Raw genomic sequence first — 23,469 nt, 5'->3', positions numbered from 1 at the left:
ATATCCAATCATTTCAATTTCAGCTCAGTTCCCCACTTTTCATGTAAAATAGTTACTCAAAGTTATGTTTAAGGCACTGGTTCTCAAAATGTGGTCCATGGACCACTAGTGGTCTGTGGCAACCTTGCAAATGGGCCAAGGTTTGAGTTCATCCCCTCTCCCCTCCCTCCGCAGTGGAGAGCCTTTATTGGTGCTCTAGCCTTGAGCACCCATCCTGTGAGGTTGCAGCACCAGCACTGGCTTCCGGCCAGGGAAGGCAGAAGAGAAAGCCCCAAGCCTCATTGCTAGATCGAGCTCATGCAGGAAGCAAGCCACTCCAAGTGCTGCCACTCCCCTTCCCCTTGTTGGGGGAAGAGCAGCACACAGATGCAATGCCTGTAAGTTTTCCCCACTGCTCCCAGTGACCGCAACTCTGGAATCAAGGCCAAAAGGAACAGCAGGAAGCCATGCCTGGGAACAGCACAAAGCCAGATAAGTACCCTCCCGCCTCATTCCTGCCATGGCCAGACTACACACCACCACCTCCTTCACACACACTTCACAGAAATTCCGCACCCCAGCCTTCTCCTGCACCCTCTCCCTCTTCAAACACCCAAACCCTCAGGCCACTGCTGCATCCTGCTTCCCTTCCAGACCTCTGACCATGCTTCTGCAACCTCCCTCCTAGGTGGCCTCCTGCTTCCAGCCATCTCCAGCATCCCACCTCCCATCCAGACCCCCACTGTCACCCCCCATTCCTATCCCACTTCATGGCTTATTTTGGCTTCATGGGGGGCTCACAAAAATCTACTAACCCTAGGACCCTAAAAGAGTTAATCTGGCCCATGGGAACCCTGAACCTTGGTCCTTCTTGCCTCCATTCCTGCTTGCCCCCATCAGGCTGCAGTGCCAGGGGACTGAGGTTTCTCAGTTGGGGGCCACATCAGAGAGGGCTGGGGTGTGGCACTTTTTTTTTAGGGGGTTGCCTCTCACTTGTGTGCCCCTGACTGATTTTTCTTTGGATCAGTGACCCCAGGCCCAAAAAGGTTTCCCACCCCACAAAGACAACACAGAAACCTTTGTTTTGGACATAATTTATGACTATTTAAAACAAAGTTTGCTAAACTAACATGATGAAGTTAAAGGGCTTAATCTAATTTTGATTTTGATTAATATTTCCTCTCTTTCCTGTTATATATGCCCCCTTGCATTATAGCTCCATTAACCTAATATGAGCACGTTAGTATTTAAGGTATTTAGAGAAAAGTGAAGGCATTTTGTCATCATGAGTGGTTAGCTGGTGGGCCACAGAAAGGTTTGCATTGAGCAGCATGGGCCATGAGCCAAAATGTCTGAGAAGATAGGGCTATACCAAATTCACAGCCATGAAAAACATAGCAAAGACAATGAAATCCAGTCTTCTGTGTGCTTCCACCCTATACGATATTTCATGAGATCAACATTTCTCAAGTCAGAATGCCTGGCCCAAAGAGGAGTTTGGAGGAGTGGTCTTGTGTTTTTTAAGCCATCTTTACTCTGGTGCTGCCTTCAGAGCTGGGCAGTTGGAGAGCGGCAACTATTACCCAGGAGCCCAGTCTGAAGGCAGTGCCTTGCCAGAGGCAGGACAGAAGTAAGGGTAGCAGTACCACAACAATCGTACAATAGCCTTTGGAACCCTCCCGATTCTCCCACACTGCAAAAATCCCCCTTCTCTTTAGGTCAGAATCCCTTACAGTTACAACATTCTGAAATTTAATTGAGTAAATCAAATTTATAATTCTTAAAATATAATGACCTTGAAATTGACAAAAATGGGCCATGAGTTTGGTAGGGCCCTAGTTATATTGAACTCTATGGACCAGACTTCAGTACATATATTATAGTTTAAGATGCACACAGGAATGTGTAAATTAAACAGAACATGAATCCAAATTAAACAGAACACAAATCCAAGCATGTTAATCCAGTAATTGCTGCAGATAAGGAATTCTGACTGAATGTCTATTCTTCTCTACAATGCCCAAAAATGTTAAACAATGCTCACCCCGTATTTCACAGTTTACAGTGTTTTACACAGACTTGAGACAACTAATCTGAATGATGAAAAGCTTAACTTTCTGCTCACCTATAGGAGAGTGTCTGGAAAATAACCCAAACCCATATCTTAGAGACAAAGTGGATAAAGCATCTTCTGCTAGTGAGAGAAGCAAGCTTTTGAGCTTTTACTGGGCAATATAAATTGGTCCCAAAAAAGATCTCATCCACCTTGCCTGTCTAATATCCTGGGACAAACACGGTTACAACAAACTCCGCCCTCAGCCTTTTAGTCCACAAGCTTTATAAGAAGCTTTTACCATTTAAAATATGGAAGGTAGCATTTAGCCCAATAAAGAGAAGTTACTCACCTGTAGTAACGATGGTTCTTCGAGGTGTGTCCCCATGGGTGCTCCACAATAGGTGTCAGGCTCGCTCGGCGCCATAGATTGGAAATCTTCCAGCAGTTTCTCCTGGATCGCGCATGCGCCAGTGCGCACCGTCCCCCTGCGCGCCCCCGGCCGTGCGCGCGATCCAGTCCCTGCCAGTTCCTTGACCAACCGCCTCGGATGCTCCTGAAAAACACTAGACAGAGATCCGAAGTGGGGAGGATGGGCGGGTGGTGGAGCACCCACGGGGACACACCTCGAAGAACCATCGTTACTACAGGTGAGTAACTTCTCTTTCTTCTTCGAGTGGTCCCTGTGGGTGCTCCACAATAGGTGACTACCCAGCAGTAACCCAAGTAAGGAGGTGGGTAATCGGTTTATGTGCAGCTTGTCCCCGAGCGGACTGCTGTCGACAGACGGGTATCCTCTTCGAATATCCGAGGCAGGGCATAATGCTCGGTGAAGGTGTCGTAGGATGACCAGGTCGCCGCTCTACAGATGTCTTGTAACGCGATGCCCTTGAAGAAGGCTGTTGACGCCGCCACCGCCCTGGTGGAGTGAGCCCTGGGCGGGGCCAGCAAAGGAGCATTTTGAAGCTCGTAACACATTTTTATACAGAACACAATGTGCTTTGAGAGTTCTCTGTGAAGAGAGACCTTCTCCTTTTGACCTGGGAGCAAGAGAGACTAGGAGCCTGTCCGTTTTCCAGAAGGACTTAGTTCTGTCTATGTAGAAGGCCAACGCCCTCCTCACATCCAGGAGATGCAGGCGTGCCTCCTTGCTGGAGCTGTGAGGCTTCAGGTAAAACGAGGGTAAAACTATTGGCTCGTTAAGATTGGACTCCGAAGAGACTTTTGGAACAAACGCTCGGTGCAGCCTTAAGCTTACCGCCTCCTTTGAGGATACTGCGCAGTGTGGCGTTGCCATCACTGCCTCGAGCTCACTCACCCTGCGGGCTGACGTAGTTGCAAGGAGGAAGGTTGTTTTTATCGTCAAAAGTCGGCATGGTTTCTGCAGAGGGAAGTCGTGTCTAACTAATCTATTAGAATTCTTTGAAGGGGTTAATAAACATGCGGACAAGGGGCACCCAGTGGACATAATAAACCTAGATTTCCAGAAAGCCTTTGACACGGTCCCACACCAAAGGCTTTTATGTAAATTAGGTGGTCATGGGATAGGAGGAAAGGTCCTTTCACGGATCGGGAATTGGTTAAAAGACAGAAAACAAAGGGTGGGAATAAATGGTAAATTTTCACAATGGAAGAGGGTAACTAGTGGTGTTCCCCAGGGGTCAGTCCTGGGACCGATCCTGTTCAACTTGTTCATCAATGATCTAGAAAATGAGGTAAGCAGTGAGGTGGCAAAGTTTGCAGATGACACCAAGTTGTTCAGGACAGTCAAAACCAAAAGGGATTGTGAAGAACTACAAAAAGATCTCAGCAAACTGAGTGATTGGGCAGCAAAATGGCAAATGAAATTTAATGTGGGTAAGTGTAAGGTAATGCATGTTGGAAAAAATAACCCAAATTACACGTACTACATGATGGGGTCAAATTTAGCTACGACAGATCAGGAAAGGAATCTTGGAGTTATAGTGGATAGTTCTCTGAAGACATCCACACAGTGTGCAGCGGCAGTTAGTAAGGCAAATAGGATGTTAGGAATTATTAAAAAAGGGATCGATAATAAGACAAAAGATATCATACTTCCCCTATATAAAACTATGGTATGCCCACATCTTGAGTACTGCGTGCAGATGTGGTCTCCTCACCTCAAAAAAGATATATTGGCATTAGAAAAGGTTCAGAAAAGGGCGACTAAGATGATTAGGGGCTTGGAACGGGTCCCATATGGGGAGAGGCTAGAGAGACTGGGACTTTTCAGTTTGGAAAATAGGCGATTGAGGGGCGATATGATAGAGGTATATAAAATCATGAATGGTGTGGAGAAAGTGAATATAGAAAAATTATTTACCTTTTCCCGTAATACAAGAACTAGGGGACACCAAATGAAATTGATGGGTAGTAGGTTCAAAACTAATAAAAGGAAATTTTTCTTCACACAGCACACAGTCAACCTGTGGAACTCCTTGCCCAAGGAGGATGTGAAGGCCAGGACTCTATTAGGGTTTAAAAAAGAGCTTGATAAATTTTTGCAGGTTAGGTCCATAAATGGCTATTAGCCAGGGATAAAGTATGGTGCCCTAGCCTTCAGAACAAGGGCAGGAGATGGATGGCAGGAGATAAATCACTTGATCATTGTCTTCTGTTCTCCTTCTCTGGGGCACCTGGCATTGGCCACCGTCGGCAGATGGGATGCTGGGCTGGATGGACCTTTGGTCTGACCCACTATGGCCATTCTTATGTTCTTATGTTCTTACGTAAGGAGACGTATGGGACCTGTGGCTAATGGTTCAAAAGGTGGACCCGATAGCGTGCTGAGCACCAAGTCCAAATTCCACGATGGTGGAAGCGGTTACCGAGCGGGGTACAGGTTTACCAGCCCCTTCAAGAACCTGGTAACGATAGGATGGGCGAATACCGTGGGCCCTTCCTCTGTATGCCGAAAGGCTGATATAGCGGCGAGGTGGACCTTTAGCGAGGATAGAGAAAGCCTGCCTCTCTTGAGGTCCAATAAGTGTTCTAGTATTACAGGTATAGGAACGTCAAGGGGAGCTAACTGCTTGGCGGAACACCAGGCTGTGAATCGAGTCCATTTCTGCTTGTAAGTCCTCCTGGTGGAGGTCCTTCGGCTACATTCCAGGACTTGTTGTGCTCCCTCCCTACACGTGCTCTTTAAAGGAGCTGAGCCATGGATTAGCCATGCTTGTAGGTGCAGACCCTGAGGATGCGGGTGCACTATGGACCCTTGAGCCCGCGTGAGTAAGTCTGGCGCCACTGGTAGAGGGAGTAGTGGGCAGTCCGACATGCGCAGAAGCCAGGGAAACCATTGCTCCCGATCCCAAGCAGGACTATCAGTTTCATGCGAGCTCTCTCCCTTCTGGCTTTGTGCAAGACCTTGCGGATAAGCGCTGCAGGGGAAACGCATAAAGTAGGGAGCCCTTCCATGAAAACATGAATGCATCCCCCAGGGACCCCCGCCCCACTCCTGCCCTGGAGCAGTACTGGGGACACTTTTTGTTGTACTGGGTGGCAAACAGATCGATCTGGGGAAACCCCCATGTACGAAAAATGCACCGTAGCAGATCGGAGCTGATCTGCATTCGTGCGTGACTGCGAAGCGCCTGCTCAGCTGATCTGCTTTCACGGTGTGAGCGCCCGGCAAGTACGAGGCTTTCAACGTTATGTTGTTGGCGATGCACCAATTGTACAATCGGACCGCTTCCGCGCATAGGGCACGGGATCGTGCTCCTCCTTGTCAATTGATGTAAAACATAGTGGAGGTATTGTCGGTATTGAATCCCAACTACTTTGCCATGTAGGTAATTTCAAAAACGTCTGCAGGCGTTGAACACTGCTCTGAGCTCCAGTATGGTTATGTGCAGTGTCTGTTACGCAGGGGACCACAGCCCTTGCGTTACCTTGGCGCCGATGTGCGCTCCCCATCCTACGTGGGAGGCATCGGTAGTAAGAAAAATAGAAATTTGTGGTTGGTGAAAAGGCACCCCCACTAGCGCATTCTCGGGGTTTTCCCACCACGCCAGGGATCTGCACACCTCTGTTGTGGGCGACACCACCCTGTGGACAGTGTGGGATGCCGGTTTGTAAACGCTCGCCAGCCAATACTGCAGGCTTCGCATGTGCAACCTGGCATTCTGTACCACAAACGTCGCTGCCGCCATGTGGCCCAGCAGCTGCAAGCACGTTAAGACCGGCACCGTGGGGCTGTATGTGATGACTTGCACTAGCGAACTGATGGCGCGGAAGTGGGCGTCAGGTAGGTACACCCTTGCTGTGATAGAGTTTATGCGTGCCCCTACGAACTCTATATGTTGTGTGGGTTCAGACTTTGACTTTGCGAGGTTGATAACCAGGCCCAGCAAAGAAACGTGTCCGCTATGACACGTATCATGCGTGAGACCTCTGCCTTCGAGGCCCCTTTTAGCAGACAGTCGCCCAGATATGGGAAAAATAAACTCCCCCTGTCTGTGCAGGTAGGCTGACACCACTGCCAGGGTTTTGGTAAAGACTCTGGGGGCCGAGGAGAGGCCGAACGGAAGAACCCTGTGCTGGAAGCGCTCCAGGCCGACCGTGAAGCAGAGAAAGCGTCTGTGTGCCGGGTGGATTGTTATACGAAAGTAAGCATCTTGTAAGTAGAGTGCTGCAACCCAGTCTCCATCGTCCAGTGCCGTGAGTATCAAGGCAACTGTGATCATCCGAAAACGTTGCTTGCGCAAGTAATGGTTGAGGCCCCGAAGATCTAAGACGGGCCTCCAGTCTCCTGTTTTCTTCTCTGGTAGGAAGTAGCGTGAATAAAAACCTACCCCTGGAATTATTCTGGCACTCTTTCCACCGCCCCTATGAACATAAGGTGATTCACCTTCTGCTTGAGCCTCGCCTCGTGGCAGCGTCCCTGAGGTGAGGCCTGGTGGGAGGCTTCGTTGGTGGAAGCGACTGGGAGGGGATCGCGTAACCCATGGCTATGATCTCCAGCACCCATTTGTCTGTGGTGATCTTTTGCCACTGGCAGTGTAACGGTCTGAGGCGATGATGGAACATGAGATGAGAGTGGCATTGAGCGAGGGTATTGATAGTATAGCCCCCGACATACCCGTCAAACTTGCCGCCTTTGGGCCTGACCCGAGGGCGTACAGCTTTGTTGAGAACGTCACCTAGGAGTTCTGTACTGTTGCTGCTGTTGATAGCGCCCTTGGCCGTAGCCCCGTTGATATTGAGCACGCTGTGGTTGTAAGCGTAGCGTCTTTGCTGAGGATAAAATTTTTCCCTCCTGTATGGGGGAGTATAAATGCCCAAGGCTCTAAGTGTAGCTCTCGAGTCCTTACTAGAGTGAGGGACCGAGTCGTTTGAGTCTGCAAACAGCTTTTGTGCATCAAAGGGAAGGTCCATGATCTTCGCCTGTAGGTCCCTCGGGATACCCGACGTCTGGGGCCAGGATTCTCTACGCATGACCACTGCTGTAGCCGTTGAACGTGCCGCCGTGTCCGCCACGACCAGGGCAATCTGGACTCCCGTCCGCGATGCTGCGTAGCCCTCTTGAACAATCGCCTTTAACACCGGCTTTTTGTCTTCCGGAAGTGAATCCATGAGGGGAGTAAGCCTGGAGTAATTATCAAAATTATGGTTTGCTAGGTATGCCCATAATTTGCCACTCTCAATAGCAGGGTAGAAGAGGAATATACCTTCCTGCCAAACAGCTCTAGCCTCTTAGCATCTTTGTCCGATCCCCCAATTTGTACTGACAAGCCTTTGACCTCTGCTGGGACGACTCGACCACCAAAGAATTTGGTTGTGGGTGACTGAAGAGGAACTCCATGCCCTTTGCCGGGACGAAGTACTTCTTATCCACTCTCTTGTTCGTAGGTGGAACAGAGACCGGAGTCTGCCATATAGTAGTGGCTGATTCCAGAATGGCTTCGTCCAGCGGAATAGCAATTTTGGATGAAGCCGGGGGTCTCCAATTTTCCAGGAGTTTGTGATGTTTCTCCTGCACCTCTGCCGTTTGAATGTCTTGCATGACTTCACCCTTTTAAACAGCTCCTGAAACTGTTTAAGGTCATCCGGGGGAGAGACATCCCCGGGGGCCATGGCCTCATCTGGGGAGGATGAGGAGGAACCACTAGGGTAAACCTCCCTCGAACCCTCGGGCTCCTGCGGTCGATGATACACGTGCTCGCTGGAGGACTGTGAAGGAAAGTCTCGGGGTTCTAAAATTAACTCCCCTTGAGACAACTGTGTTTCCGTCCCCGATCGGGAGTGCCCACGGGGGTATTGAGCGGCCGGGGGGGGGGGGACCTGCCCCTGGGTGTAGGCCTGTGGCGTCTGTGTCCAGCATGATAAGGACGACCATGGCAGCATGGGCAAGGGTCCGGGGATGGAGACCTAGACCATTCACGGGGTGTGTACCCCCGATGTCTGGGAGAGCGAGACCTCCGCAACGACACAGATAGAGGTGAAACTGGCTTGTGATAGTACTCCAGGGGATCCAATCCCAGAAATGGTGAAGGTGGCCCAAGCCATGGTGACATTGGTTGGAGCAACGGAGAAGGAGGTTCCGGACGGGCTGGTGGAGACACAGGCCTTCGGTGCAGCATGTGTATCACAGGGGGAGGGCTTGGTGCTAACAGCAGCGCAGCCCTGTCCGGAGATGGACTGCGGTGCCAGGCTTTTGATTTTGCCTTGCCCCTCCCCTGCGGGGCCAGCACCGCCCCCTCCCGTGCCGGGGATCTTGGCCCTGCTGTCAGCGCCGCGCTCGGCACCGTCAGCTGCTGTGCCGCACGGGTATCCTCCTCCGGTGCCTGCAGGCTCCGTGCCTGGTGCCCCTGCACCATTGGTGCTGCGGGGGGGTGGTGCCGCCTGTGGCGGTGCCACCGGGTCCAGCGCTTGCCTCGCTGACGCTCTAGGTGCCGCGCATGCTGGCTGTTGTATAACCAGAGGCTCAGCCTCTGCCACGTGTGCTGCCGCTTGCCTGAGTATGCGGCTGGGGGCTGTGTGCTCCGCTCGTCCTGCTCGCTGCAAACGCTGGCGAGGATTAGCCAGGGAGAGTTTCCTCCGTTTCTGCACCAAGGGAGTCAGAGAAAATTGCCCTCCTCTTATGCAACCCAGAGGGCCCTTCTGGGTGAGGCTTCTCCCGCAAGTCCGGCTGGAGAGCCTTATCAACAAGAGCATTTTACGCCTCATCGCTCTGTCCTTCCTGGCCCTGGCTGTGAGCTTAGCACAGTGAGAACACTTCTGGGTAGCCTGTGATTCCCCCAGGCATCAGATGCATCCGCTATGCCCCACGGAGGCCAGCATAGCTTCACGGCATGACTCATGCTTTTTAAAACCTGAAGAGGCCATTGTGGTGAGTCCTTTACTGTTAATAGGGTACTTGGCACTTAATCCGTGCCTTTCCACCCCAAATAGTGATCACCAGCCTGCGGGGCAGCGGGTGGCCTAAATGGCCTTCACATCCACTCTTCTCTTCTCCGCTCCTCTCTTTTTTTTTTTTTTTTGCTGATATTCTCTTTGTCTTTGCTTTCTCTCTCTTTTTTTTTTTGTTTAATAACCAAAAACAACAAATGACACATAGAAAAAACCCACTATTTAATCTGACTCTGGCCTTAGCCTGAGTGGCTTCCGTCTGCAGCCGATGGCGGTTGAGAAGGACCTGGCGGGGACCGGATCGCGCACGCGGCCAGGGGTGCGCAGGGGAGCGGCGCGCGCCGGCGCATGTGTGATCCAGGAGAAACTGCTGGAAGATTTCCAATCTGCGGCGCCGGACAAGCCCGACACCTGTTGCTGAGCACCCACGGGGACCACTCGAAGAAGAAGCACCTTTTATATACAAAGGTGTATAAACATTAAATCTAGTATTTCCCAGTCATCCAACCGCTTTTTGAAAATACTGATGTACTTCCAATATCAGTGGCTTATACCCCTCAAATATTTAAATGCTTTGGAGACCAAAAGGGAGATTTTTTCCAAGACATATATGGTAGCTGGGGCAAGTCAAAAGGAGTTGGATGCCTAAATTCCAAGCTGCACTAGATGGGCAGGTTTATGTAGGCAAGCAGGGAAGAGGTCAGAAAAGTTAATTAACAGTGCGGCTCTAAATCAGTTGGCATCTGTTCTAAATCTTGTAAGATCACATGCCTTTCATCATAACTGGAACCCTTGCTAACCACTTCAAACAGAGGCCAAAAACAAAATGAGCACAAAGACTTGATGGCTGTGATGGAGCTTCATCAAAAGGGGAAGAATCTTAGATGGACATAATGGTCAATGTTAAAGGCAGTTTCTGCTAAACTGAAGAGGTTTGAGGATTAAGCCTGCTTCTGTTGCCAGTTTAGTGTCATCTTAAAAACTATGAAACAAATGATGCATTTATGATATCCTATTCCACTAAGGAAATGGGTAGCTGTGTTCTCCCCACTGTAGTACACCTGCAAAGCTTTCACATTTAGTGTCAGAATTATTTCAGGAACCTAGAATGTGGAAAAAAAAGAGATAAGGCTGTAGTGATCTATAATCTGAGATGAAACGACAGTTTTCTAAAAAACAGAAAGATGAAATTTTCCACTACTGATGCTACCTGATTTTCCAGGGTTGGTGGGGAGCTGAACAAGATTTAAAGGTTCAGAGCACTCCCAAGAGCAGGAAATAGATATGATCAATGTGGAGAGATACCAATGGGAAAGAAAGCATTTTAACTAGCTCTGTGAAAAAGATACCCCACTCTGACCAGCATAATTGATGTTTCTTTTGTACACAGAGGATGTCAGTCACAATTATCACAACCACCTTCAGAAGCAGTAAATCCACTTTAACGACTATGGCGAAATATGATCATATTCACAATGACAAAAAAAAAAAATCAAAATAACAAAACTCTGAAGACACTTTAAACAATTCAGAAATATTTTGCCTTACACGTGCATTTCATATTACAAGTCTGAAAGTTAATCAGGTCCAAGAATAGAAAAAAAAAAGTTTCATCCACTACCTTTGCACAGCCAAGACTACAACAATTGAAAGATTTCAAAAATATTCTGCTCTTTGTACAGAGAATTCCACTGTACTTAAGTTTCCTGTTATGTAGTCTTCACAAAGCAACAGGGAGAGGAAAACCACATTAAAAAAAAGCAATTGTGACAAAAAATACATTTGAACAAAGTTTTGCCTCTAACTGGTAAGGGTTCCAAATCTCATCAAATATCTGATTTTTACTACTTTAAAGAACTTAGGCAAATGTACGAGTTCACGTTAATATAAATTTGATGTGTTGCTCCACTATTCACACCCTTTTTTCAAATACAGGTCTAACATCTCTAGTCTGGTACTCTCTTATCCAAGATCATCTGCAATCTAGCATGATTTTACTTAGCCGGACAACCATTTATCATGGGTGCAGCCAAATTTCATATGGTCCCATAATGTCTGTTTACAGCCAAAAGTGCTGTGTGTTATTTAGCTATAATTTATGCTTAAATGTTTTGTAAGAGTCCAGTAATCAGTGGAAGCACTGATCATGCAGCAGGACAATAATGACCTCCCATTCGACACTGCTCAGGGCCTGAGGGCGTTGAACTAGAGAAAGTCAATCTGTAGTCACCTAAGTGACCAAATTTACAAACTGTTAAAACAATGACTAAATGGCTCTTTAGCATAACAAAATTAGTATTCTGATACTATCGGCAGCTTCCCATTAGAAGACCCTCTTTGTTGTTCCTTGGAACTTTGCAAACTTTAAAATTTCCTGGGATGACATTTTTCAGACCACGTCACCTTCCTCTGGATGAAATTAAAAAAAAAAAAAAAAAAAAAAGTCACCCAAAATAGCTCAGCTAATGTCTAAGAATAACGTCTAGTGTACACACTTTCCCAGGTTGATTTCTGGAATCTTCTTTGATAAGCAACCATATACTCTAAATGAGGGCTTTTCATTTGGGAGTCTTCTGTGTCAAGAATGTGCCTTGTATTATTCCATGAAAATCTGTCCAAATGGGGCCCAAGTTACAAGTATCTGACAAACTGCAAGACTTGCCAGAGCTTCATGGCTAGATTCCCTAAAGATTTTGGTCACAAACCCCAGCTTCGATTCGAGCAGGACCTTCCCTGAAATTACAGGATAGAGGTGCTGCAAGCCAGGCTGGACAACAGACATGACAAGTGGTTTTCTGTACTCTCAATAACATCATTGATGGGCCTGGAAGGGCAGAGGACACCTCAATTTGAATGAGGGTGGACTACAGAAAAAATTAGGTGGCATAGACTGTGATTGGATGAGCACCAATGTGCAGGAAGAAAAAAAATCTGAGAAAGCTTTGGGGAGACAAGGAGTTGCTGAGCAAGTAGCCTGGAGAAGGGAGACACGACACATACTAAATGAGGAGGCTGAGAAAAGAAACCAAAGGGACAGGAAATATAGGAGGTAGGTGAGGAATAGACTGGAAGCCCAGAGGGGCAAGACTAGGCCTGGCTGGCCGAAGAAACTAGGATAAGGTGTCTCAGAAGTTAAAATTCGAGGCTTGCTAGATAAGGGAAAAAAAAAAGTGGGACTAGGAACCATAAGTGGGAAAGAGACAAGGTAGAAGGTGTCATGGTTGAAAGAAAATTGAAAGAGTCTGTGCACCAAAGTGTTCCCTCCAGTCTCACCAATTTTCTATCAGCCTTTATGAAAAAAATATTGTGCATGTGCGTTAAGATGTTTGCATGTTTTAGTGCAACTTTTTGCATGTAATTTATTATTCACTTCAAAATTTCACGGAATATTAGACACTGCTAAAATTTTAATTTTAATTCTATTTCTGACTCTACCACCATCTAAACAACACAACTACGAAAACTATGCAAGCCTTCTCTCTAAGGCATGAAGAACCAGTTACTCAGAAATAGACTTTTGGAACCAGCATAGATAAGGTGGAAGCACCAGAGTCTTGTCTAACTTGCAGCTGGTGCCACTGGTTCCCAGGGACTGTCTGGGCAGCTGGCAATCATGAAAATGCAACAATTGTGACCACACCTCAAATGGTAGGGTGGGGCCAAAATATGGAATAAGTACCTCGTAAATGCCAAACACATACAATACATGAACTGAAATGTAGACTACAAGAAGAACAAAATAATTATAATTACTGCACTAACTATCATTTTGAATATTTGAGTCTGTTACCATTTTGGTATTTTATATACATCTTCAATATTTTAAAATTCTTACAAATTTCCATCATGCTGTTGAGAAATACCAAATTTAGAACCATAAACTGAAAAAAAAAAAAAAAGTTTTCTGGTACTTGTATGTGTTACTTCATCAGCACTATAGATTCCCCCCACCCCACCCCCCGTTTGCCTTTTATAGATAATTATTCACAGATCCTTCTGCTCCATTCTGATATGAACTAACAAAATAGAATGTATGTCACAAACAATTATTTCTTAAGAACATATTTTCTACCACTGAAGTTAGCTACAATCTAATTTCCAGATGATGCAATCAAGGTAGCCTAGAATCAGAGGTGCACATGCACACATACCTCCAAAGAATGTGGAAGTTCCTGTCTAACACCAGCACCTTTCAGGTATTTGAACATCCATCCCATTGCTGAGCCATGCTGTATACGTGAAAGGATTCCTTAACCAGAAGGCAGGGAAGGGTCCCAGAAGATGAACTGACCTGTGAAGTCATTGACCAAAGACAAACTGACCTGCAAAGTCTGGGAAACCCACAAGGGACTTTAAGAATTCTGTAAGAATTCTAATTAAGTATTTTATTAAACCAAGAGCACTACTGAAGAAGCTAATGTCAACAGGTTCGCTCAGCAGTTTATCAACACAACAGGGACCTTAAAGAAGCATGGCTTTCATCTTGTGCCACTTTATTCTCTCAGAAGACACTCAGTTAGCATTAGCTATAAAATTACAGAGATTGAAATTACACAGTAAATACCATTACCACGCAATCAGAACAAATATAGCATTCCACTCAACCAAGTAACTCTGGGGAAAAAAAAAAAGCATTGCGCAGCTCACATAAGTTAGAATCTAAGAGCTGTGGGACTGCATTTCTCTGATGTTTCTGTGTGACAGAATCCACAGATTTTTTTTTCTTTTTTAAACTTCAACTTCTCACAGTTACAGAATCTTCTGTCACCTGTGCATCCTACTTTTAAAGAATATTCTTAACAGAAGATATTTTAAATTGACTTTATCCTTCTGTTTTGTATATGCACCGCAAGAATGTGATCAATAGTTATAGTATACAAGAAAACTGATAGTAAATAATTTATAATTAGGAATTACGCAAATATACATGTAAGATCATAACAGAAGACAAAGCAACTAACAACTAACATCCTCACATATTTTAAAACTGTAAAATTATAAAACAAATGTAAAAGCCCAATTTTATAAGTTGTACAGACCATTATGAAGCAGTTTTCTTACCGAGATAAAACATCCAAGTTTTGGTAGGTAGTGTATGATTGAACTGTGGTAGCCGCATCCATGGGGCATTCACCAGCATCTGTCCGCTTTCACTTCCTGTCCAGATTAAAATGCAACAAAAGTTTAAAAATTAAGACTAAGATTCCATCCAGTAAAAGAATGAACATGTTAATAAGGAAGTACAGGCACCTCGATAGACTTTGACCTCCCTACTGATGTTTATACAGAGAAATTTAGCATCCCTCAGCACAGCAAAAAAAAGGTTGATAGTGTCGGCCTAACAGCCTGGATGTCTTCTCATGCTATAAATATCGAAATAGAGAGAAGACTAGTTCTGTTCAAGATAAGCATGACATTGAAAGAGATGAGTACAAATTAAGAGTATACTGGCCAAATTGTATATAAGAATTTTCAAAAATGATCAACTGATACAATAGTACAAATTGAAACTCTAATCTGGCAGCCATACCCAGCATTGCACCCCCTGCTGCTCTGATTGTCTGTAATTCTAGCCAATCAGAGCAATGAGAGAAAAGCCTCCCAGGCAGTGCTGCACTGCAGTTCCCTCAGCGAGGGGAGGCAAAGACACCCGGAGCCACTTCCACCACCAACCAGGTCAGATGCTCAGGAGGGGAGCTCCAAATCTTGAGAGGCAGATCCAGGCCATGTGTTAGAACTGGACCGCACATCAGGAGTTCCCCCAGCCTTGCTTTAAAGTTAGATTTAGGCTAAATGTATCAACAAGAGAAACAGTACAGGCTCTTCCTTATTTTTCCTGTGTCAAAGATTTTTCATTTATCACAGTCTGCTACTACATAAAGGAGTTTTCTTAACATCAAGAATCTTTAGTATAATCAGATCAGTAGGCTATTTTTGTGATCGCACAGTAGATACTAATATGTTACTTCAATACATTTATATTTCTGAAAAATACTAAAAGCCTCACTCACCCCTCCGTCTTATTTTCAGCATTTTGGGAGTCTTCCCATCATTGTTCAATTTGACAAAACATAAGCTAAGACAAAAATACTATTTACAGTCACTTTCTACTGAATGTCTCAAATGCCACTTAGTTTTGCATATTAAAAATAGCTTCCCAATACCATCTTTTGTGGTTTGCTTATTAAAGCTTTTACCAATAGCACACGTAACAATCTCAACATGCCAAAAAGCAACAAACGCTTCTGTGTTTCATCAAGATTTAGGCTGGATAACTTCAAAATCTAATTATTTAAGCTCATCACAAGTTACAATTCACGGTTAAAATAAATTCCTCTTATTTTGGTATTGGGAATATGCTTAGAAGTTCTCAATACAGATTTAATACAGTAAATCAAATAGATATTATGTTTCATAAAATATTCACACTTCGTAATTATGCAACAGTTAAGAGTCTTAAGCTAACCAAAAACCATAAACTGTAATGAAGTAGATTTCTCATACACACAATTATTAGGATACATGTAACTGCTTGATTTACTGTGTAAATCCGCACTAGGGACTTCTACTCTTTCAATAAAATTAAAAGATAAATCATACAGAAAATTTAAAGTTATCTAAGGCTTTCAGACTAGCCCAAAGAAATTTCATTAACTGAAAAAAGTATTGCACACAGTGCAGACAATGCCATCTACAAAGCCCTGAAAATGTGTGGCTATCAGCTGTGCATCTAAACCGGCAGATATGGATGCAGATATATATGATTCATTTTTGCAGCTATGGATATGGACACAAATTTTGCATCTGGAACTCTGCAAACTTGTAATCTCCAGGGACATGGTTGCAGATATCAGCACATCATTTCTTTTTACAGATGCAGTTATTTTGTATCTGCACAGCTTTAGACATCTAGTTTTAAAAGAAATGTAATAAATATGACTAATAATTAACAAAGCTGTAACAAGATATTTATTAAAAGAAATAAACTACACATGCAGAGAAGTCAATGTGAAATGACAAGAAGTCGTCCTGTGGCACCTTACAGGGTAACAGATGTGAAATGAAAGTCTAAGATAAACCCAACCAAACGCTATAAGAACTAAATAGCTAGAAGGTCTGACAGATGAGCAGTTGCACACAAAGCTTAACATAAAAAGTGATCCTACAAACCTCACCACTAAACTGAAAGGAATAAGTGTTTGTACAGGTGTGTAGACTGTAGTTTTGCCTTATTGTTCAACTTGCATCCTATTGGCGTTAGATCAAACTAATAACTTTATATTGCTACCTAACTATTAAAGCAAAGAAAACAAGCAATATGAAGACTACTTTCTTCACAATGGACATTTCTTTATGACACTAAGTGCCGTGACAGAAACCACAAACTGTGAAAGAATACAGAGCCATACAAAGCTGGCCAAGTGGTACCCCACAACAGTGGCCTGAGTGAAAGGGTGTGGAGAAGCATGTTGTTCATGGAAACAAAACTAACAAGCAGGTGTTCAATGACTGCCTTGATAAAATGTCACTTGCAACCCATTATGTGCTAATAGGTTTTGAACAAACTAATAGTCTACACGTTTTACACAAACTTGACGGCATAAGAACCTATGCCTGAAGATTCATGGACTTCCCCTTGCAGTTCCTGATCCTAGTAGTGAACATTTAATACAGTAAACCCTCAAGATCGGTTAATGCGAATGCCGCTCCTGTCAGGGCAACAGCCAAGAATCAGGTTGCCATCCCTGACAAGAGCCGGGAAACTGCTCCTGTCAGGACCAGCAGCCTGCTTCTTAGGTACCGCTCCTGACAGGAGCAGTTTCCCCTTTCCAGGAGTGGCGGGGAGCTGCGAACCAAGCAGCAGCCTGGCTCCCAGCTCCTCTCCACTTGCAGAGCTGGGAAACTGACCAGGGCAGCAGTTTCCTGGCTCCAAGGAGTGGAGGGGAGTCAGAAGCCAGGCTACTCCTGGTTCCCAGCTTCCCTCCACTGGCAGGAGCCAGGAAACTGACCAAGGCTGATGCCCTGGTCAGTTTCCTGGCTGTGCAAGGAGAGGGGAGCTCAGCTGAGCCAGGCTGCTGCCTGGTTCCCAGTTCCCTGCAGTTTGCAGGACTCAGAAAACTGACAACTCATGGCTGGTCAGTTTCCCAGGTCCCCCAAGCGAGGACAAGGAGTTAGGACCAACCAAGAGGAAGCCTGGTTCCTGGCTGTCCTGCACTTGCGGAAACCAGGAAACTGACCAGCCATGAGCTGGTCAGTTTTCCAGGTCCTGCAAGCAGCTGGGAATCACACTGCCTCTTGGCTCCCATCTCCCCAGTGCTTTTGGACCCAGGAAACCAACAAGGACATAGCTGGTCAGTTTCTTGGGTCCTGCAAGTGGCAGGGAGATGGGAACCAGGCTGCCCTCTGGTTCCTGTCACCTGCCACTCTCAGAGCCAGGAAACTGACAAGCCCTGGTGGGCTGGTCATTTTGCCAGCTCCTGCAAACCCAGGGGAGCCAGGAAACAGGCTGCAGCCTGGTTCCTGTCTCCCCACAACTTACACGAAAACTTGAATTATGTGGGGGTTGCAGGAACACAATCCCTGCGCAACTCAAGGGTTTAATGCAGTTGAGAAATTCAAGCGCAAGTTGTCACTTGGGCAAAATACACGTTCTTTGTGAGAATTTTATTTAATCAGAAGGAGACAATTGCTGAGCAAAACAAGGCTAATGTTACATAGCTTCTGGTAAGTGCTGTAGGCTGGTTCCTCTTCTTGGTGAAGTTATGTGTATTAGTTAAAAAAAAAACTACCTACTCTCGTGGCCAAGATTTGAAATATCCAACTATAATAGAAATTGAAAGCAAGTCAAAAGAACATATATTTTGCTCAATTAGCAACTGAGTTATTAAGTCAAATGCTTCTTGGAAAATACATACCTGAGTTAAAATAGCCATAAATAGCTGAAATGTATTATGAACACTTTTGTTTCACCAATTTAGTTTACTATGTTTTCCGGACAAACAAGACTAACGATCTATTTAGAGTTAAGGCCCCACAAGTTGTAAATGCTGCACCACCCCACAAAAAGATAACTGAAATATTCCAGGGTTCCCTCAAAGAGATTTACCGAGAAATTAGAAGTTACGTAGTAAAAACTAGATGAAAAAGATTTGACCTAACTTATAAATCGAAGATTTTTTTGAATATTTGATTGATGTGATATTTAGAAACAGTGGTGACATTCCATAGAAATTACATATATATTCAAATCGTGATGTGCACATTTTATTTTGGTGTTACTGATAGCTGTGAAAAACTAAGAACTTCGCTATAAATATCACTTTGGCAATGTAACCAAGTCAAGTTCTCAGTATTTAAGTGACTTGTTTAAATTTCTAAAATTCAAACTTTAGTGTCTGGCTGAATTGCCACGATGACAAAGATTTTATTTAAGAATGCATACTTCAATGCTGGTACCCAAAATCACCATTTTAGAATAGTAAAGAATTAAAAAAATGCCTATGTAACAAGATCATGATAGACCTTGAATTAATGTATATTTCTCTTCTAATCAGTTTTAACATCCCATATCATCCTGTGCTGGTACCATTCTTTTAAAGACAGTCAAATAAAATGATTAGTTAGCATTTGCAATCACTCTTACAAGGCAAAATAGAATTTAAAAGAAAAATTTCAAATAACTCAGCAATCTGTACTTTAGCTGGAATCTGAAGAACTCAGATAAACTCTAACTTACACATTTAATTAAATCTATTTTATGTGAGTTTTCATATTGTGACTCAATCTCCCCACTCAGGATTCAATAGAAAGTCCATTTACCAAAAAAAAAAAAAAAAAAAAAAAAAAAAAGACTATCCTGCTGCATGCACAATGCATATATTGCCATTTTGTGTTAGTCAATCAAAATAAAGAAAAGAAATGAGACAGTAAAACAAGTTAGAGTGACAAGTTTCATTTTAGCAGAGAAAGAATGCAATGCCAGAATAGGTGACATTCCAATTTTAAAAATGGTCTCATTTACAGGAAACTAAAATGTTACTTGTAAGAAGGAATATGAATCCTCTTTAGCCAGGACCACAAAATTCAAAGTATTAAATCTGAATATAAATAAAGCTATAATTTCAAATAAAAAAGCAGTCCTGTAGCACTTTACAGACTAACAAAGTAATTTATTAGGTGATGAGCTTTCCTAGGACACCCACAGTCTCACGAAAACTCATCATCTAAAAAATTATTTTTAGTCTTTGAAGTGCTACAGGACTGCTTTTTTGTTTTGTAAAGGTACTGACTAACAAGGCTACTTCTCTGTTACTATAATTTCAAATCATTGTTGATACTCTGTACTTAACATAGCGCCTTTAACACAAGGCTCTCAGTCTTTACAAAGATGACTTTTTCCCCCCAAGGCATAAATGGAGGCACAGACTTTTAACTGATTTGTCCAAGATGACAGAAGGTCTGTGCCACCACCATACAAAACACATTTCCCACCTCTCTGTCACTGGCTCTTGCATTCAGACACTGAAGCCAAAGAGAACAGATTCTGGGTCAGTGTTTCTCAAATGTGGCCAACAAGTGCTTTTCTGAAGGCCACAACAGGCTCCTGAAGAGAAAGGAGGCAAAGTAATCTGGCCCCCACCCTGGTTTCAGCCAGAGGCTCCAGCAGCAAACTTCAGTTACCCTCCCCCCACTGGCCTCAGTTCCAGGGCTACTCCCCATCCCTCTTCAGTTTTGGATCTTTGGCAGAGCCCATGGTTTAGCCACCCCTCTGCATCACTTCAGCCCTCTGTGATGGCAGGGCTCCAGACTTCAGCCACCAAGCCCACACCTTGGTTTAAGCCACTGAGCTACAGCTCTGGGATTTAGCAGGGTCAACCCTACAGGGCACTTTGGTCAAAATGCAATGAGCTGAGTGAGCACAAGGTACATGGCTATGGAAGCATGATCTACATGGGGGGGTGAGGGGAAGCAGCAGGGAACAAGGAGGACCATGGGAGTTCATGGGATCCAAGGCAGCTGAGGCAGGCAGAAGGAACCTGATATGCAAAAATACAACTGCATGTTGTTTTATGAGCATCTCTAAAGCCCTCCCTACATAAATCAATTACAACCATTTGGACAGGTGCATATTTATTTGCTTTTCCCCTAAGTATTTTAGGGAAATTTTTCACAGCAAGCCAGCAAAAATTTCATTGCAAGAACCACTGCTGTAAGCTCTTAATGGTGTTTATTGACTTAGTATCTGCTCCAATTGCCTTCACTGACAGCAACGTCAGGTCCTCAATAAGGCAAAGTCAAAGCTTAAGGAAAGAAGAGTAATATAACTGGCAACTATAATAATCTGTTAAAATGGGACCCTGTTATTTCAAAGAAAAGACATTGTTTCACAGAAACAGAACCTTGGTCAGGAGACAGATGTTTCATTTTGTGCAACTTTGTCCTGTAAGCACAACTCACAAGTTGAAAACACTTGCTTCATAGCAATATTTAAATGTAAAAAGCTCTCTTCATAACAAATGCTTTGCTAATCTTCCTGCTTTTAATGTTTGACGACAGAATGTGTGTAATGACATAGTTACTTCCAATATAAAGTTGGGTTCCAGATTTTCAAAGAGCCCACATAACTGGAAAAAATTAAGCTACAAAATTAACTTTAAATTTTACCCATAACTTTAATCTTCCATGACTGCCAGTAGTAAAAAAATTCAGAAATCTATTTGAAAAGCAATGCCCTCTTTTTCAGTTTCATGTTAAAGCTGTTTTAAAATCCCCTTTTTCCATAATTACTCAATGCTACAATGAAGCATTTCAAAGACAAAAATACCAAAGAGGAGCTTTTAAAGCCTACCTATTCTTCATTATAGAATCACAGAAATCAAGACTTTTTTCCCTACAGTGTTTCCTGCAGCATTTCACCCTAATTTTAAGTATTTTGCACATGGCCAAATTACAAAAATCCCACCTGTTTAACCAGACACCATCATTTAGTTAAATTTTTCAGAGAGAAACAATTGTAAGAAATCTTTTGAGACAAACCCAGATCAGCTCCATCTACAGACTGAAAGATGGCATCTCTCCAGCTATGCCTAACAAGAGTATCACTAAAATATTTATCAGAGGGGTAGCTGAGTTAGTCTGTATCTTCAAAAAACAACAAGAAGTCCTGTGGCACCTCAGAGATTAACAGATATCTGAGAGCACAGTATTTCATGGGCAAAGACCTGCTTCATCTGACACTGGATCTGTTAGTCTCTAAGGTGCCACATGACCTCTTGTTGTTACTAAAACATTTGCACCTTTCAGCTGGATGTCACTATTACCTCTCTCCTTCTAGACACCAAGCTCTGCCAAGGCTCTCACTTGACATGTCCACTAGTAGACGGTCAATTTAGTGCCCGATGCAGGATTTTTTTTTTTCAAAGATCCTGGAGATACCCGGCATGTGTCAGTTTGATCTCTCACTCTGAGCGCACCAGTCCGAAAAAGCCCGGCGCGCAGAGGGAGGAGACTTGAATAACCCCAGCAGCTGGGCCACTGTTTATAAACAAGCGCCGCAGACACGCACGCGAAGAGAACAGACGTCAGAAGGAGAAGCAGCTTTGGGGCTCAGAGTGAATTAAGGACTCAAGGCCAATTACCGCGCACCGCGGCACTTCCTGACTCCGCAGGTTAGGGCTCTAGCACCCTCCCCCTCCTCGCCCCGCCCCCGCGCATCCCCTGCTCAGCCCAAATCCCGCCCCCCTCACCTCCCTAGGGCGCCCCCGGCCCCGTTCGTTGCCCCCGCGCGCCGCCCCGCTCCAGACAGCTTCGCAACCCGAAGCACGGAAACAGCGTCCCCCCCACGCTGCTCCCCGCGAGCCTGACAGGCCCACGTTGCGCAGGCGCTAATTCCCTCAGCCGCCGCGCCCACCGGCCTGCGCTGCCCCCTCACTCTCACCGCTGCGGCCGCGACGTCCCCGCCGGCTGACTAGGTTGAGGAGGTCGGGGAGGAAGCCGGCGTGGACAGAAACTTCCCGGCTAACAGAAGCCAGCAGAGTCACGGTCCGCTGCCGCGCCTGTGATGAGGGGGTAGGAGCTTCTTCCAAGGCTCCCCCACCAAGCACGTTCCCAGCAGCGCATGCGCCGAGTCACCTGACGTAGGGCGGGCAAGTCCTTCAGCCGGACGGTGGCGGGGAAGTGCGTTTGGGAGCCGCTACGCCGGCCGCCGCGCGTGCAAGGCGGCGCCATGTTCTGCGAACTGAGGGTGGGGTATGGTGCCTCGTTGCTTAAAATGGGGGTGAGAAGGGGCATCTTCCCCGCCCGTGCGTGTGCTCAGTCAGGCTACGTCTACACATGCCCCAAACTTCGAAATGGCCATGCAAATGGCCATTTCGAAGTTTACTAATGAAGCGCTGAAATGCATATTCAGCGCTTTATTAGCATGCGGGCGGCAGCGGCGCTTCGAAATTGACGCGCTTTGCAGCCGCGCGGCGCGTCCCGACGGGGCTCCTTTTCGAAAGGACGCCACCGACTTCGAAGTTCCCTTATTCCCATAAGCTCATTTCGAAGTTTGGGGCACGTGTAAACACGGCCCCAGCGTGCGGCGCAGAGGAGCCTGCTCCATACTGCAACCCCCCCCCCCCCCCCAGCGTTGAGACCCACGCCCAGCAGCCCCACGCGCTGCTTTCGGGGAGGCTCCGCTCAAGGGCCGGCATAGAGGGGCTGTTCCCGCTCCCCGTGCCCTCTCCTGCCCAGGGCCGGCACAACGCAGCCTGCCACAGCCCCCCAAGGAGCGAGAAGAAGAAGTGTCCTCTTGTCCTTCTGCAGGAACTGAAGCAGGATTGGTACAAAGGCTACAGTTAGACTCCCCCCACGTGGGACTAGCCATGGGCGAGGCAGGATGGTGTCTGGTGCAACTCAGAGCTGATCCCGTTCAAGCCTAGCTGCCTGTGGCCCCCAGTAGTGACTGAAAGGGGTGCATGCCTCCCAAACGCCATGGGCAGGTAGGGTGTGGGGCCAGTGGCCCTGAGTGCAAGGTGGGGGACTGGTGACCACAACAGGAATCAAACTACCTCTCAAAGCATGCT

At 45.6% G+C, this 23,469-nt stretch overlaps 1 protein-coding gene across 5 annotated transcripts in view; it reads right to left on the bottom strand.

Moving 5' to 3' along the window:
• LOC142021066 (F-box/LRR-repeat protein 21-like) overlaps positions 1–22,531 on the bottom strand; it is a 36,847-nt gene extending 14,316 nt beyond the window's left edge. For 2 of the 5 annotated variants that reach the window (XM_075009490.1, XM_075009493.1), the window contains exons 1-2: positions 22,341–22,531; positions 14,465–14,560 (exon numbers count right to left, since the gene is read on the bottom strand). Coding sequence is in view for 2 of the 5 variants with exons in the window: in XM_075009493.1 (XP_074865594.1) it covers positions 14,465–14,533 (69 nt within the window). In the remaining 3 variants the exon portion in view is untranslated. Of the gene's footprint in view, positions 1–13,554; positions 13,695–14,464; positions 14,561–21,723; positions 21,876–22,340 lie in introns of those variants that run through there. The other 3 variants (XM_075009491.1, XM_075009492.1, XM_075009494.1) reach the window with 3 other exon arrangements.
• Between the last annotated feature and the right edge of the window lie 938 nt (positions 22,532–23,469).

Source organism: Carettochelys insculpta, chromosome 15 (assembly GCF_033958435.1).
Source record: "Carettochelys insculpta isolate YL-2023 chromosome 15, ASM3395843v1, whole genome shotgun sequence".
Classification (NCBI taxonomy): Eukaryota; Metazoa; Chordata; order Testudines; family Carettochelyidae; genus Carettochelys; species Carettochelys insculpta.
Note: the sequence above shows the minus strand (reverse complement) of the source record. Positions and strands in the feature narration are given on the sequence as shown.